Source organism: Sciurus carolinensis, chromosome 14 (genome assembly GCF_902686445.1).
Source record: "Sciurus carolinensis chromosome 14, mSciCar1.2, whole genome shotgun sequence".
Lineage (NCBI taxonomy): Eukaryota > Metazoa > Chordata > Mammalia > Rodentia > Sciuridae > Sciurus > Sciurus carolinensis.
Window position 1 is genome coordinate 63957003 of NC_062226.1, and position 14117 is coordinate 63971119.

The 14117-nt window shown below is 30.6% G+C and overlaps 1 protein-coding gene across 3 annotated transcripts in view; it reads left to right on the plus strand.

Moving 5' to 3' along the window:
* Positions 1 to 14117, plus strand: part of Kiaa2026 (KIAA2026 ortholog) — an 88370-nt gene that overhangs the window by 60570 nt on the left and 13683 nt on the right. For 2 of the 3 annotated variants that reach the window (XM_047523980.1, XM_047523982.1), the window contains one exon: positions 1426 to 1515. The exons of the other annotated variant lie outside the window; for it this stretch is intronic. In XM_047523980.1, coding sequence (XP_047379936.1) covers positions 1426 to 1515 — 90 coding nt within the window. The remainder of the gene's footprint in view (positions 1 to 1425; positions 1516 to 14117) is intronic. 3 annotated transcript variants of the gene reach the window in all.

Below are 14117 nucleotides of genomic sequence, written 5' to 3' on the forward strand. Positions count from 1 at the left end.
GTACTAGACTAGTGCTCCACCACTGGGCTTCATCCCCAGCCCTGAAATTTTTTCATTTGTATTACTCTAGTACATACTTTCCCTACTTTGTTAGGTGTGTGAGTTTGAAATTGCATAGATATTTCTAATAAATAATTATTAATACTAGTTATAATGATATCTGTGACAATTTTTCTTAATCTATGAGGTTGAACTGTGTAGCCATTTTTAAGATTAAAAGTTTATCAGCAATTATATGCTTTAACCTAATAAATAATAAAGGGAATTTAAGGAGCTTCCTGTATCCTATTTCTGTCATTCTGTAGCCAATAGGAATTAACTTGTTGTAATCCGCTTTTGTTGTTTTGTTTGTTTGTTTGTTTCTCTAATAATAAAGTATGCCTTTTAGGAAAACAGTGCCCTTACATAGAAATTAATGGATGTAACAAAAAAGTTTATGGTAAAATTAATAATTTATTAGTACAGCATTTAAAAAATTATTACATAATATAAACATTGCAACAAGACTTTCTTTAATCTGAAAAGTTTCCTCTCTATGGTTGCAGTTTTGTTTCAGAGATGTTCTATTTGTTTTTCATATCAGATGCTTTCAAATGGCTTAGATCACTTTGGGAAAAAAAGTTAAATATATTGAACTAATGAATAAACTCATAATTTTTACAAGAACTAAAATGTAGTTACTAATATTTTTGTTATTGTTGCTGACACTTCTCTGTATAAAAGTTCAGTAATTAAACCCAGCTAGTTTAGTTTTTAGTAACTAAGAACTAAGAACTTTGGCCATTTGCCAAAGTTATCAAGGTAAAACAAAACGAACCACACAGTTATGAAAGGAAATAGATGTTGTGAGGGTGATTTATTAAAAACTACTAAGTTTATATTAAGAATGTGTGTTTAATATTATTTACATCTTTGAATATGTTACACGTAGTAGCAGCCCTTCTTCACAACTACTCCCAACAGCAGTAACTAAAGTTTGTCAAATTATATAGTTAGCAAACCAAAGTAAAGTTATAATGACAGTTCTCCAGGGGTACATTTAGTCACCTACCCAGAGACTGCCTGATGAAGTACTTCTGAAAGGTGATTCAATAACCTGTGAAATGTAGGGTGAGTTTCCAGATCTTTGTCATTCTGGGCTGAAAGTTAATAATGTTTAGAAAGTATCTGGATTATAATGCAACCTGAGAGGTGGGGATATGGGATGAGATCACTAATGTTGAGATTTCAGCTTACTTTATACTAAACCTGAAGTTCCTACATCATAATAAGTTAATATCTCTTAAAATATAAACTGCAGAACTTTCACTATTGCAGAGAAAAATAATTTTGTGAATTCAGTGTGTGTTAAAACAACTTCTGTTACCACATTTTGGGTGTTTTATATTATGTGTTATCAAGCTGTGTTTTTGTGTTTTATTTTAGCTTATTTGCACTAATCTTGATGAACTCAGGGAATTAATCACAAAAATCGAGAATGAACTCAAAGATCTGGAAAACAGTAGAAAAAAATCGGTAGGTGTTAATCCGAAAGTTCTGTGTATTATTGTCAGCATTAAAATTTATTCCTGCCTCTTTTCTAAAGCCTTTTTAAAATTTTGTTCTCCTGGATTACATGAAAATTTGCAATGAAAGATAGAAACATTATTCTTTTATTTCTCCTGTGGTCTAGTTTTCATTTTTAATACACAAAAATGGTGCCGGGGCAAGTAAATTAATTTTGTTTGCCTGGTCTATACCAGGTATAGATTTAGATAACTCCCAATACACTGATTGTTTTCTGACTGATAGTGTTTTAGATAATGCTTATCTTGCAAAATTATTAATTAACAGTTATATGCTTTTAATGGAAGTTTATTGCAAACTTTTAATTATGGAACATGAAAATAGGCGTAAATTGTTTTAATTGGGCCCAGATAGTTTTGATTCTTACCAATGTGACTTTTTAAAGAACCTTTATCAGCTGAAGGTTTTTTTAAATTAGCTTTCACTACATATTCTAAATAATCTTTACTTTGTAATTTTTTTTATTTATCTTAAGAGACTACAGTATAAGGGCATTATGTTTATTTTCCCAACTTGGTAAAACACTCGTTATTTATTAAATGAGTAACACCTGTTTAACTGAATTTACTTTTGGATTATGTCATAGATTTGAAACATATACCAATAAATAAATGGGGAAGGTTTTAAACATTGAAGAAAAGTAGTCATCATTTAAACAAACAAAAAAAAAAAACCTTAAGTCTTAGGAATGTCATGAAACCTCTTCTGTGTTTTTGTTTAGAACCTGTTAATGTAAATATGTATAAAATATGGTTAATGATTCAGCAAATAGGATATCAGCAGATTTGTAGTAATCACTTTCATACTACTAGGAAAACCATATTGGTAGTCTGAAGGGAGGAGACTGAAATGCCATAAAAGTACAACCTTTTGAGTTGTTTAATATTAGAGTGAAAGAACCTTAAGTATTTCAGAAGTCTCTCATGGGATACCTCTGAGAGTATTACTTTAAGAGGTAAAATAATCTTTATAAGGATAATCATAAATTAGCAAGAAAACTGATATACTGAAAATGAGAAAAACTGTATGTTACATAAATTATTTTCATTAAAAATGGTTTAGACCCTTGTATTTTCATACATACTTTAGGTATCTGGAAAGTTTCTTGATGTGGAAGACTGTTTCAGTAAAATTAAATTTACTGCTGTGATATATTCCTCAAAAAAATTTTTGAGAATATTTTCTGTGCAGCCAGAGAAGTTTTTAATGTATTTCATGTTTTATATTCATAAAAGACTGATTATTTTCTGTAGTAGGAAACAATAGTCTCTAGTAGGAAAAAGTAGTCTCTTTATCTAGTAGGAAAAAATAGTCTCTTTTTAAAATGAGGGTATAATTTGTAGTTTTTGTAGAAATTACTTGTTTTTAGTTAGTTGTCCATAATTCATGACTAAACAGAATTCTATTAAACTTGCTAAATTATTTATGCTGCAGTTAAACATAACTTTGTTTCCACATTATAATTTGAGTTTTTGTTTTTAATGCATACTTTTAAGCATACATTAATTACTTATTTATAGCATGTTTAGAAGAGAAAAAGACTTGAAAACATCCTAGAGTTTTTCTATAAAACCATCCACTTCATTTCATTGGTGAGGTACAAGTGAAGTATAAGCGTGTTGCCTTACTTCAAAGAATCAAGTACAAGAAAAATAAGAGGAAACAAACAACAAATACTTGACACTGTAGTCCTTGAGGGCATGTTTATCAGAAAATTAGATAACATATGGAGTGTAATTGATTGGCTTTTGTGTCTCCGATTTATTCATGGCCCCTCATACTTGCAATATTCATTTTTTAAAATATGTGTTTCATCATTTGAGAAATAGAAATTCTTGGAACTATACTTAGCAGGGATAATTTTATTGAGATTACCAACATGTGAGCTGTTTCCCTTTGATGTAAACTTCCTAAAAGATTATTTACAAGAACAGATTATTTCAAACAATGTGAAATGGCCACGTAGCATAAAGCAAATAGGCTATAAAAGTTGCATCTCAGTAGTATTCCCTATTTTTTTTTTTTACAGAATCTAATACTGAGTTCGTTGTAGGAGTTAACTTTATTGTTTATGTTCATATTTAATACCAGTTTGGCATCATTTGGAAATAAGGTATTTCACTTAACTGAATTTTCTAAATAACTGAAACTTAAACTTTCAATACTAAAATCTTTATTTCAATCACTTAACTTCTTTGCTTCTTTGTACTATGTTGAACACAATGTAAGCAAACCTTTCTTGATTACTAAAGGTCATCATTATGAATATCAATTCTATAAATTGATATCAACAGGGCTCTGTGGCGCCTGCCTGTAATCCCAGCTATTGGGGAGGCTGAGGCAGGAGGATCACAAATTCAAGTGCAGCCTGGGAAACTTAGACCCCATCTCAAAAATTTTAAATTATAAGGTTTAGGGATATAGCTTAATGGTAAAGCACCCCTAGGTTCAATCTCTAGTACAAAAAGAAGAATAAGAAGAAGAAAGAAAGAAAAAAGAGAGGGAAATCTGTTGATATCAGTAGCTCTAATTCGGCATTCATCGAAAGACTTTTATCCTGTGTATTTTAAAGGATTTTGTATGTCTCCATTCTTGGCTTTTGTTCTGTCTTTCTTCATTGCCAGACTGTCTGTCAGTTGTCATCTCTTGTTGAGTACATATATTTGCCCTAACTGATACACTGGGGATTAAAAAAGCAGGTAACCGTACTTGTTAGAATCAGACTCACAGTGAGGACCCTGAGGAATTTTCTTAATAATAAAATGTATTAACTCAGTGATAGGAATAATTGTTTTGACTGATTTCCTGGTCTTGTGGGCTTCCTATACTATTGCTAAATAAATGAAGTATTAATATTGCCCTTCATTAGAGAATATCACTGTCAAAACTAAAATAGTATTTAAAGCTTAAACAATTATGTTATTCATTATCACTTTTCATATCTGTAATAATAGCACCAAAAACAAATAATATATATTCCATATAAATTTTGGTTACAGATGTCATTATTACAGATAGAAATTATACATGATTGAGAATTTAATAGTGTCATACAAATAACTAGCTACTTCGGGGGGCTTCTTTTCTGCAGGGCCTTTCCAGATAGTTTTTCCTACCAAAGCAACAAGGAAGAATGATGCGGTTTTCCCTACCAGGTCAACATTCCGTTTAAAAAGTTGTCTTTGTTTTTCATTAACAGACTTTACATTTTAAAACAGTTTTATGTTAACATTAAAAAGTTTTTTAACCTCTTTTTTAACCTCTAAGAAACTTCGTAATGGAAGATGTACAGTTTTTTAAAATCTAGATTGTTTACTCATTCTTGCAAGATGGCTAATTCCTTTTATGGTTAATCATGTAAAGAGAGAAAAATGCTATAATTTTGTTTGAGCTTACTCAGTTAACCTGATCACATCACTTAATTCAGAAGTGACTCAACATTCTTTAGATCCTGAAGTGCTATACTTGATTATCTACCTGAGAAAAAAATGAAGCCTCTGGATGAGGTAAATAAAGATATTGTGACAGAGTCCTTTAATTTTTCTCATCATTCTTTAGATCAGGAGTCTTCAGATACCTAAAGGATAAATCACGTTTTTTTGTTTTAATTGAAATAAAATTTGAATTTTGCTTATTGGGAAATATCCTTTTCTAGTCTAGGAAATTTTTTGTTTCCTAGAAAGATGGAAAACTAAGGTATTGATAAATGTACCTGATGCTATTGTGTTTGAAATTTATTAGACATTATTTCTTTATAGATAGTAAAAATTGGAAGATTTGCCAAGCTTTTATTTCTGTTTTGCATGTGAGCTTGTTTTTCATCTTATCTGCTTTACATCATAGTTTAGATTTTCAAAAAGTTTTCAATCTTCTTTTCTTCAATAAGGAAGGATTCACATAGAGATTGGTTATAAAGAAAGGTTAAAATTTGGCAACAAAAAGATGTATTTATAAGAGAAGAAACCATGTCTGGATCATATAATGATAATGAAAGATAGTATAGATATCAGTATAGATAAATTAAGATTTTAAATATCAGACCATATCTTTTCTAATACATCTTTTAACATTCAAGGACCTTAACTTTGAATGGTATTTAAGGCAGATTACAATTATTTTTAAATTTTATTATCAGTATGTTAGAAAAGCCACAAAACTGCCTTTGCTTTTTGATACTGTGATAATATTTGGGATCTAATTCTATTCTTTGCATTTCTTCCCTTCCACCCCCAGAAGTAATATACATAGTGATGTTTAACAAACTACCTTTAATAGTGGAAATTTGGAAATATCCCACGTGTCCAGTAGTAGGCAAATGATTAACCAAACTATAATATTAATACAGTGGTATATCATATAACTAAAAAGATGAAATATTGGTGGGACATTGTTGCTACATGAAAATATTTGTGAAATGTGGTATTTTAAGAACATACAAAATAATATATGCATAATGATTATAGTATGTATGTAGAAAAATATGTTAAAATTTAAGGATTTCAAATGAATAAAATTAATATTACATTCTTAAAATAATTTAAGTTCATAGAACAGTAAACATTAGAGAAGTTAGAAGATTAGGTAAGAAATGGTGGCACCCATTTCTTGATCACAGAGTTCTGTGTAAGCCAGCAGTTATCAATTAGGGATGAACTTGCCTCCTCCCCTCACTGGGAGACTGTTGGCAATGTCTAAAGACAGTTCTTGGTCATAACTGAAGAGGTGGTATTGAACTTTAATGGATAAAGGCTAATGATACTGTTGAATATCCTCCATAATGATCCTACAGTGTATATGACATTCCCCCACAAAAGAGAATCATCTGGCCCTAAATGTCAGTTGTCCTAAGGTTACAATACTGTAGTATAATCCTGTATTTGCTAAGTACCCTATTCTTTCATTCTCTGTGTTGCTGTCAACTTATTATGGGAAGATAACAAATTGATGTTAAAGTTAGGCAGTAATCAGGGAAATAATACCACATTTGCTAATGAGAGTATTCTATTACATCATGTACTTCCAACTCGTATTTGATGAAACTTTCTAATGTCAATATTATTTTTTTTTTACTCTTCATGTTTCTATAAGATAGTTTAGAAGGATTCTTAACCTTAGCTGTCTTCAACCCATTATAATTTATGACAAATAAGTTCACTCTTTATCTTTTGGTTTCCTTAGTAGAGGATTCATACTTATAAATAATATGATTGTATATGTATTTTATTTATTCATTTTAAAAATATGGTATAAAAACTGAAAATGTAGTGAGGAATGATACACAGGTAAGAAAACTATTGTCAAATTATGTTAAACTCAATTACATGAATTTATATGCACTCAACATGTAGTATACTATTACATATATGAAAAGCCTGATATAAGACAAGTAATTATCAAACATTCATCTTATTTCCTATCACATAAAAAATTTTAGCTCTATTATAATGAAGGATTATGAGATTTTCCCTTTTATATTATATATTCTTTTTTTGTATTGGGGATTGAACCTGGGGTGCTTAACTACTGACCCACATCACCCGCCCTTTTAAAAATTAATTAATTAACTAATAAATTAATTTATGTACTTGTTTATTTTGAGACAGGGTCTCACTAAGTTGCTTAGGGCCTCGATAAGTTGCTGAGTTTGGCTTTGACCTTGTGATACTCCTACCTCAGCCTCTGAGCCACTGGAATTACAGGCATGTGCCACCACATCCAGCTTATACATTCCATTTTTATGTAGTTAGGCATCAAATCAACATTTTGTAGAGAGTACAAAATCTATTTTACTACAGTGTAAGGAACTTTTAAGTACAATCACAGTCCTCAATAAACCCTGATTGACTTTATTTATAAATGTGGTTGCAGTAATTGCTAAATTATTCTTAAATTTGTTTTATTTAAGGTTTCTTTGCATTTTTTTTTTTAGTTGTAAATGGACACAATACCTTTATTTTTATGTGTTGCTGAGGATCAAACCCAGTGCCTCATTCATTCTAGGCAAGCAGTCTACCACTGAACCACAACTGCAGCCATATTTAAGGTTTTGACAGTTACTTCACTGTGTATAGTATTTTCTTTTTGCAGCTCTTTCTGGTAAACTAGTTAATGGTTAACAAAACCAAAAGCCATCTCAGCTATAGGAGGAAATCACTTTGTCTTTAGTCGTTTAAATCATCCCAAAATTAAAATTACCTTTTGGAAACATTGCACAGCAGATAAACTAAGTTTTCTTACTTTAGTTACAGATACTAGTCTTATTCACTTGGCAAATATTTCCTGAATATCTTCTGAGTTTTGTATAGTATAAGGAATTTGATAGGAATCTAAAGATTAAAAACAAATCCTTATCTTCAAGGAATTCACTTATAGAGTTTAGGATTTTATCTTAAACCCTGGGGGTACGTTTTTAATTTTAATTAGGGTTACTTGGTCTAGTCCCTGTACTATTAATTTTTTTCCCAGTAGACAGTGTTCTACTGTGTTGCCCAGGCATAGCTTGGACTCTTGGGTTCAAGCAATCCCCCTGCCTAAGCCTCCTGAGTACCAGAGACCACAGGTGTGAACTACTGCACCTGGTTCCCTGTACTTTTAATAAGACTTAATTTTTTGTTTTCACGTTGTGTTTATTCAGAAGTCACTAAACACCCTAGTCACTTGTTCACTGCCCTTAATTACCTATTTATGTGTTTTGATGGAATGACCAGTAAGCAGATGAATTTTATGAACGATCAAATTAACTTACATGTTCAATATTATAGAAAGGAAAGCTAGATGACATGAATTGTCAAGCAAATGACTGGCAAGGAAAACAGAATTTTAATTAACTCGTTACAGAGTGATTTGAGCATGCATTTTCTTATTTATCTACAGTAAGTCTTGCTTTGGGGTATTTTTTGACATTTAATAACTACCCTGTTCAATTAAATGCCAGATTTTAACCCTTGTTAATAGAGACCATTGTTACTACATACTGCAATTTGCCATAGTTTAAATGGATGGAACTGGAGACTCTAATGCTAAAAGAAATAAACCAGTCCCAGAATCTCAAAGGTGAATGTTTTCTCTGATTCGTAGAAGCTAAACCAAAATGAGGGAACCGTGGGGTTAAAAAAAACAGCAGAAAGATCAGTGGATTAGACAAAGGGGAATGAAGGGAAGCAAAGAAGAATGGGATAGGGAAAGATAGTGGAATGAATCTGACCTAACTTTCCTATGTACATATATGAATATACCACAGTGAATCTAACCATCATGTATATCCACAAGACACTATTAAAAAAAAAAAAAAAAACCTAAGTAAATAGAAAGATCAGTAGAGTAAAAGGAAGGGAACAGGGAAGAAAAGGGGAAGTAGAACAAATTATATTGCATGCTTTTATAATTATGTTTAAATGAATCCTAATGTTAGGTGTAACTAAAAAGAACCAATAAAAAGAGAGAGGAAAAAAACTTAGCAGGAAAATTATCATGAAAATGACATTCAGAAACCTTTTTTTTTTTCCTCCAAAGAAACTTCCAGTTATAAGGAAAGGAGATTGTGTGATATTACTTCAGGCAGAGACTAAATGCTATATATTCCCAGCTTGAAAAAGGTTTGAGAAGAATTGATCCAGGTGGCAGATACTTTTGTAGGATAGAGCTTTATAATGTGGCTCTTAAAACTTTCATTAACCCTATCTGAATTACTAGTCACACACACTTATTAAAATATAAATAACATCTTAAATGTTATTTATTTTTCAAAGTTCTAATAAATTTTAATTCTAACAGTTGCTTTATTACCTCACTCTTCTGAAAGTTTTAACTTAAATCAATGGGAGTGTAAGGCCAGAAAATGAACTTCACATCATTCTGACATTTTTATTATAAATGATGAGAAAATTCATGGAAAAACCTTTTATGAATTGGGAAATAATATAAAAAAAAAAACTGAGAGGAGTTAACACTAACAAAATTTTCCTACCATTTTATCAGACTTTTTAGAAAAAGAAAAACTGCTGATACATTATAATACTGAAGCAAAATTAACCCAGAATCCAGCAAAGAAACAAAAGGATTCTAAATTGAGTGTGGTGTCCACATGTAGATGTTCTAATACCTTAAAATAGAAAATGGCTTCCATGGAACCAGTTTCTTTTAATGTAGTTGTGATTCTAACAAGTAGTAGCAGCTGCTTTTAATTAGGACAAGCAATACTTAAAACAGATTTATAGATAACATGAAACACTGATAGTTTTTTAAGGACTTTAAAAAAACTACAAAAACAGATCTTAGAAGTCTAATTTAATATAGGAATAAGGGTAATAGCACTAGAAACCTTAACAGTGCCTAACAGTCACTGTTGTAAAACATAACTTGTTCATAATGATGACACAAGTCCATCAAGAGTTAAATTATATGCGTTGTGTTGCCAGGAAATCTGAAAAACATAATATGTTTTAGGAACACTTTGATCATTTAAAAATCTTTTGTATCTAAGAAGCAAACCTCAGGTATCTAAGGAATTTATTTATGTAGTTGAATACTTATTGTGGTAGACATTGTGATAGAGTATAAGAAAGTAAAACTAAGTAAGACACTGACCCTGCTTATAATATCATTCAGGCCAGTTGGGCCTTGTGGTGTACATGTGCAGTCACAGCTCCTGGGAGGACTGAGGCCAGAGAGTCATAAGTTTGAGGCCAACCTTGGCAACTTCGGGAGACGCTCTCTCAAAATAAAATGAAAATGGTTGGGGGGGTGTATCTTAGTGGTAGAGTACTTGCCTAGAATGCGGACGGCTCCTAGGCTTAATTCCCAGTACAGCAAAAATCCACATTTCACTTATGTGGAATTTTCTGTCCAAATAAGCATAACTTTACTTAGCGATTTAGTGAGTTGATTGAGAGTTGCTTGAGAATCCACCTTGCTAATAACATGTATGGGTTTGATAAAATCCATCAACTTTTTTACTATATTATCAGTTTACTGAAAAAGATCAAACAAATTTGTGGTTAATTTCCAGCCCAGGCTTCTTTCTTCTTTATAAATGAAAATGATAGTTCATCGTGTTAAATGAGTATTGTTAGATTTTCTTCTCCAATAATAGTGAATTACCTCACTAGGAATGTGATGTTACCCAGTTTTTTTCATCACACACAAAGCCAGAAGACAGGGAAACTTGCAGTGTTATCATTATAATGCTAGTTGTGTGCCTTCATACATTCTATTTCAATGCTAATTAAGAAATATAATGGGGCTGGGATTGTAGTTCAGTGGTAGAGTGCTTGCCTAACATATGTGAGACCCTGGGTTCGATTCTCGGCACCATATATAAATAAATAAATAAATGTCCCATTGACAACTAAAACAATTTTTTAAAAAAGAAATATAATGGAAATATTGTACATATTATCCAGTTTAAGAAATATAATGGAAAAATTGTACATGCTATTTAGTGTATTCATTGAGATGCTTATAGAATAAAATGCAGATATTTTCCTACTAATCATGTGAAAATTGGTGAGGATAGCTCAAGAAAAAATACTAGCTTATTGTAGTACATGTTAGAACCTCTGGAAGTGTTAAAATGCTTTTTAACTTTTTCTATATTAAATACAAATATTTCAGTATACTGTCAAAACTAGCACTTTTTCAAGGGACTATATACCAACAAGATTAATGCGATGTTTTATCTCCTAAACTGTGAATATGAAGAAGTATGTGAATGTGGTAGTAAATTCTCTAGGTAAGAAATTTTAAAAGAAAAGGTGATACTTATTAAATATAGTATTACTTTCCATTTAATATTATTTAAACTGACAGTGTCAAAGAGTTTATTAAAATACTTAATTCTATTTGTATTATTTTTTTGTACACGAATTTAAATTATTTACAAGTTGCCTTTGGATGTTATTAGTGATTTTAAATGAGATATTGTGTAGGGATCATCTTAACTTTCCTAAAAGCTATTTGTATTTTATTTGAAAAGCATAATATATTGATATTTAATCCCTTCTCACCACAGGATTTATGTCTGTGACAAGAAGCAAGCCTATTTATAAAAAATAATTTGTTTTGTGATCCATCTTTTTGTGCCCTAACATCTGTAAACAAAAACATAGGAAAGTAACATTTATATTTTTATAATATATGTCATATTTGTATACTGTTATTTTTATTTTTTCCAAATTGTTAAAATGATATAATGTACATCATAATGTTCTTTTTAATAAAATATATTTACCATATCCACATTAATACCTTCTCAATTTAAAAAAGTATTTTTTGTGTATTTATATATGTATGATTTTAATTTTGTCAAATAACTGTTGAGAACTATTTTATTTAACTATAACATCAAGAAAATTTGTATAAGTAACTAGATGGTTTTTTAAGCAAATGACACAAGTTTAACAAACAAAGCATCTAAATTTATTAATGTACAAAATATACCTGTGCTGATGAGACACTTAATAAGTCTAGAATTTATTTATTTTCCTCTTTTTCTTCCTTTTAGGTGTCCAATGTCCCCAGCATCAGTAGGTTGCCAGCTCTCTCTCTCTTTGCAACACCCTCACCAGCATTTTGCTGGTGCTGTCATACCCATCCCAGATTACTGCAGCAGAATGGAGTTGTTCTTTAGTTACAAGGTAAGTTCCCCCCACACTCATTTCACACTTATCAAGATGAAGTTTTTCATTTTACAATATTGTGTAGTTTTGTAAGTTTTTTTCCCTTATAACTTCTTATTAGTTTATCATACTCCAAAACTTACAAAACTGCATAATATAATAAAAGACTTAATCTTGTGATCATAGATCAGCTCCTTTTTGTAGTAATCCCCATGGGGTTATAAAACCTCCGTGGCTTAGTTGGGGCATCTAATGGAAAGGGAGCTGGCAATCTGCAGCTGCTATGGACATTGGATGAGAAAGCAATGAAAGGTAAGCTTCAAATTTAGAATATATTGGATGCTTTTGGTTCCATGGTACATATTTAAAATCCATACTTCAATGAACTTTTTAGTAGATTGATAAAAGTACAACTTTTCTTTAAAGTGACCTTTGATAAATGTTTGTTTAATAACTATCAGGTTCACATAATGCATTGAAATTATCTTAGGAAGATATTTTTATCCCTGAAAATGGTGAAAAAATCTAAAGATAGTTGATTTGTCCCCATATTCATATACCTGTTTGTAAAGTCAGGACTAAAATTATATGCATAAAAATTATTAAATATATTTTATTAAATTTATTTATAGCACTGCTTTGCAAATGATTTTTACGAATTATCTACCATCTTTATCTTTAATTCTGTATTAATTATTGTAGATAAATTTTGTAAAAGTCTTTCTTTTATTATGTCTTTTATGTTTTTTATATCAGTATCCTTTGTATTTGAAGATGGAGCTTGCTGTTTCCTTTTGTTTTAATTCACTTTTAAACTTTAGGTCACTACAGTTTTAATTACTATTGTAATTTTTAAATAAAATAAATTTTAGAGATTTTGATTCTTGCATTAGAAAGATATCCGTAAGTAAATATAGATACTTACACAATAATATATTTCTTCTTTAAGAATTGTCTTTGTGGGGTTCAAGAGCAACAACATTGTATATTAGAGGGAGAGTGAATTTTACCAATCAGAAGGTGTAGAATTCTGGTCTAAAGTCTATTTCTGTCCATGAGTACTTCCCTTTGTGACTTTAGACAGTTTTCTTTTAGAAAATTATGCCCTCTGAGTTCCCCTTTAACTTCTAATGAATTCATCTAAGAAAAAATACAATGGTTATTCTTGGTTTTCCCCATATCTGTGTATGTAAGTAAAGTTGATCAGTCACTTTAGGTAATGACCTGCTTTAAAGTTCAATAAATATTTGTTTGGTTTTAAGTAGATATTTGTATTAAACCCACAATAAGGCAGATAGTTACCAACTCTAATTTGTTTTTAAAATTCACAACTTTTCTTCTCTTTACTTTAGTTCCATTGTATACTATGAAACTCTGAGATCACAACTTAGTAGAAAGGGACAGTGTCATCATTTTAATTCCATTTGGGTTATAAGCATCATGTTTTGACCAAAGAAGATGATACATGAAACAAGCAGTGTGAGTTTCCCTTTTACTATCAGTAGTTAAAGCACCTTGCCTTAAATACTAGTCTCAGAGCAGTGATTCTCAACATTTTTAAGCATATGCACCCTTTAAATCAAAATAAAAATATGGACTCACATACCCATGGCAGGCCCAGGGTGCCCTTGTTGAGGTCATAATATTCTTTTTATGTATCTTCTGGGCAAAACATTTATCTTTATCGATTTTTACTTTCTATAATTTGTGTTATAGAAATAATAAACTTTTTGGTTCATTTTTCCAAATACAGAATGATAAATATACATTTTCAGATTATAAATGATACCATATCATCACTACCTTGAATAGAGGATAACATAAAATAAAGAGAGGGAAGAACCAGAAAACATGTAAAGTTAGGCCATAGACATTTCAAAACAGGTGGATCAGACAGTTATGTGAAAGATAAAACTATATTCTCGAATTAGGATT